At 38.2% G+C, this 2,625-nt stretch overlaps 1 protein-coding gene across 1 annotated transcript in view; it reads right to left on the bottom strand.

The window, feature by feature from the left end:
• LOC108519945 (probable C-mannosyltransferase DPY19L2) overlaps window positions 1-2,511 on the bottom strand; it is a gene marked incomplete at its 3' end in the record, with an annotated part of 15,485 nt that extends 12,974 nt beyond the window's left edge. The window contains exons 1-2 of the mRNA XM_017859230.1: window positions 2,445-2,511; window positions 460-506 (exon numbers count right to left, since the gene is read on the bottom strand). Of these exons, the coding sequence (XP_017714719.1) occupies window positions 460-506; window positions 2,445-2,474 (77 nt within the window). The remainder of the gene's footprint in view (window positions 1-459; window positions 507-2,444) is intronic.
• Between the last annotated feature and the right edge of the window lie 114 nt (window positions 2,512-2,625).

The raw sequence follows: 2,625 nt of genomic DNA, 5'->3' as shown, positions 1-2,625 counted from the left end.
TTTTTTTGAGATGGAGTCTCACTCTGCCGCCCGGGCTGGAGTGCAGTGGCCGGATCTCAGCTCACTTCAGCTCACTGCAAGCTCCGCCTCCCGGGTTCACGCCATTCTCCTGCCTCAGCCTCCCGAGTAGCTGGGACTACAGGCGCCCGCCACCACGCCCGGCTAGGTTTTTGTATTTTTTAGTAGAGACGCGGTTTCACCGTGTTAGCCAGGATAGTCTCGATCTCCTGACCTCGTGATCCACCCGTCTCGGCCTCCCAAAGTGCTAGGATTACAGGCTTGAGCCACCGCGCCCGGCCAAGAATAGTAATTTTAAGAAAACATTTAAGTTTGGTTCATATCTCCTTTCTTAATCATAATGCTAAAGTTTAATGCATATTCATTTGAAAAATTAATGTTATAGTAAGTTATTTAATAATTGAATACAGTATGTTTTAAAAACAATGATGATATAATTACCTTAGATTAATGTTTGTAGCTAAAACACACGAAATATCACGAACAGTCTGTGAACAGAATCAAATCAATGAAACTTTTCTAAGGAATACTGCAATATTTAAAGAAAGAAATTGATCCATTAATGTAAACACTCCGCCAAGGAAAGAAGTATTTTTTAATGTTTAAGAGAGTCCACAGGAATGGGACGGTCGTACTATATATGCCTTCCTTTTCTCCTTCCAAGAAGTGACTTCACATGATTGAAAACTAAATGACCATCAGAAGTATCCTTGGGGTGAAAAATAAGCCACAGTAGGACAAATAAAGACTGAGGGGTTTATAAGAAAGCAGAAAGGAAGGAGTGAAACTTGGCTGGCTGCAGGGATGAGAGAGAGAGAGTGTGTGTGAGAGAGAGAGAGAGAGAGTGTGTGTCTGTGTCTCTGTGTGTGTGAGAATGTGTGTGTGTGTGTATGAAACTTGGCCGGCTACGGGGATTAGTGTGTGTGTGTAAGTGTGTATGTGTGTATGAAACTTGGCTGGCTTCAGGGATGAGTGTGTGTGTGCACGCACATTTGAGTATGTGTGTGTGAAACTTGGCTAGCTGCAGGGATGTTTGTATGTGTGTGTGTGTGTGTGTGTGTGCATGTGTGTGTGTATGAAACGTGGGTGGCTGCAAGGACGTGTGCATGTGTTTGTGTGTGTGTGTGTACGCACATGCCCCTGTTAGTGCACATGCATAGTTCAGGATGTGGTGTGTTTGGAGACTAGTAATGTATTTATAAGTCTTGGATCTTAATTTTTTAAAATATAGCAGTTGCGGATCTAGCTATCAGTTTCTCTCACATTGGCTGACTCTCCGCTGAATAGTTAATTCACGCACTGGCCCCTCGAAGTGGAGCCTTATAAGAATAACTTGACATTTTGACTTGATGGAAAAGAAACAGGTCAGTGAGAAAATCTTCATTCTAAGCCAGCATGGGCCGAAAGGATGCAGGGCAGTAAACCTGCTCACATTTTACTCATTCCTCCTTGTTTCCTTTATCTTGACTCTTTCCATGTGGTCACCAGGGAACTGGATCAAGGGTAAAACAACAGAGATGTTGAGGGAAGAGTTTCCCACTCTTAAATTATTCACATCTATGTGTAAACAAAGGAGTGAGAAGTGTGGCAACTAAAACTACATAGAGAAGATATGCAATTTGACTTTAAATACAGAAAACTCCTTTCAACAAGAACACAACTGGTATGGTGGTAGGGAAATCGCATTGCTATCTGCTTAAAAGTATAAAATAAATACATACTGGCTTAAAACTAGATAGCTTGTAAATAATATAAATAAAGATGATGGCTCAACACTGCTACGAAAAAAAAAAAACAAAAAAACCCCACTGTCTTTAACCATGCTTTTAGATAAACTCTACCCAGACCAAGAAAACCTGCCACTGGTATTTTGAAGATTATTTCTTTCATTGAGATGTTCTTTTCTTCTGTCATGGAAACAGTGAACATGTAGAAAAATATTTTTTAGTTAGCTATACAAATTTCTTCTAGGCAGGCACACTCAAAATAGATCAAGACTTCACCATGCTTTGTATTTGAAAGATACTAATGTTGTTGTCAAGGACTTTTCTTTCATAGCACCTATAAAAATTTTAATTCTTTAGACATTTGTGTGATTATTTGCTTCATGTTTGCACCCCCACCCCCAATAATCCAGGACTGTAAGTTCCAAGACAGGAGTGGCCACATTTTATTTGTTTGAGTGTACCTACAACGTTAACGTAGTCTTTGATACACAGCTGGTGACTGGTATGTATCTTTTGAAAGAAAAAATAAGAATACCTTTTATCATGACGTTTTATAAAAAGATCGATAATGAAAGATCTAAATAAAAAGCAAACTTTTAGAAAGAGTTCATCCTAAAATAAAATAGAATTCTGAGCAATTTGCATTATTATAGTCCTTATATTGATGCCAAAAACAAATAATAATTTGTTTAAAGATACCTTTTTAAAGATAAAACATGTAATCACCATAACAACTGGAAGCAATAATGTCTTTGTGTATCTCAGTGGAGTCTGAAATATACCAAATTATTCAAAATAGTTACTTACGAATTTTACATTAAATTAGTAAACATCTATGTCAAACTAAGTGCCATGATAACATTCCTTAAAAGTAAAAGGT

This window comes from Rhinopithecus bieti, unplaced genomic scaffold (assembly GCF_001698545.2).
Source record: "Rhinopithecus bieti isolate Rb0 unplaced genomic scaffold, ASM169854v2 scaffold_50771, whole genome shotgun sequence".
NCBI classification, from domain to species: Eukaryota; Metazoa; Chordata; class Mammalia; order Primates; family Cercopithecidae; genus Rhinopithecus; species Rhinopithecus bieti.
The sequence above is the reverse complement of the archived record's forward strand: the minus strand, read 5'-3'. Positions and strand labels throughout refer to the sequence as shown.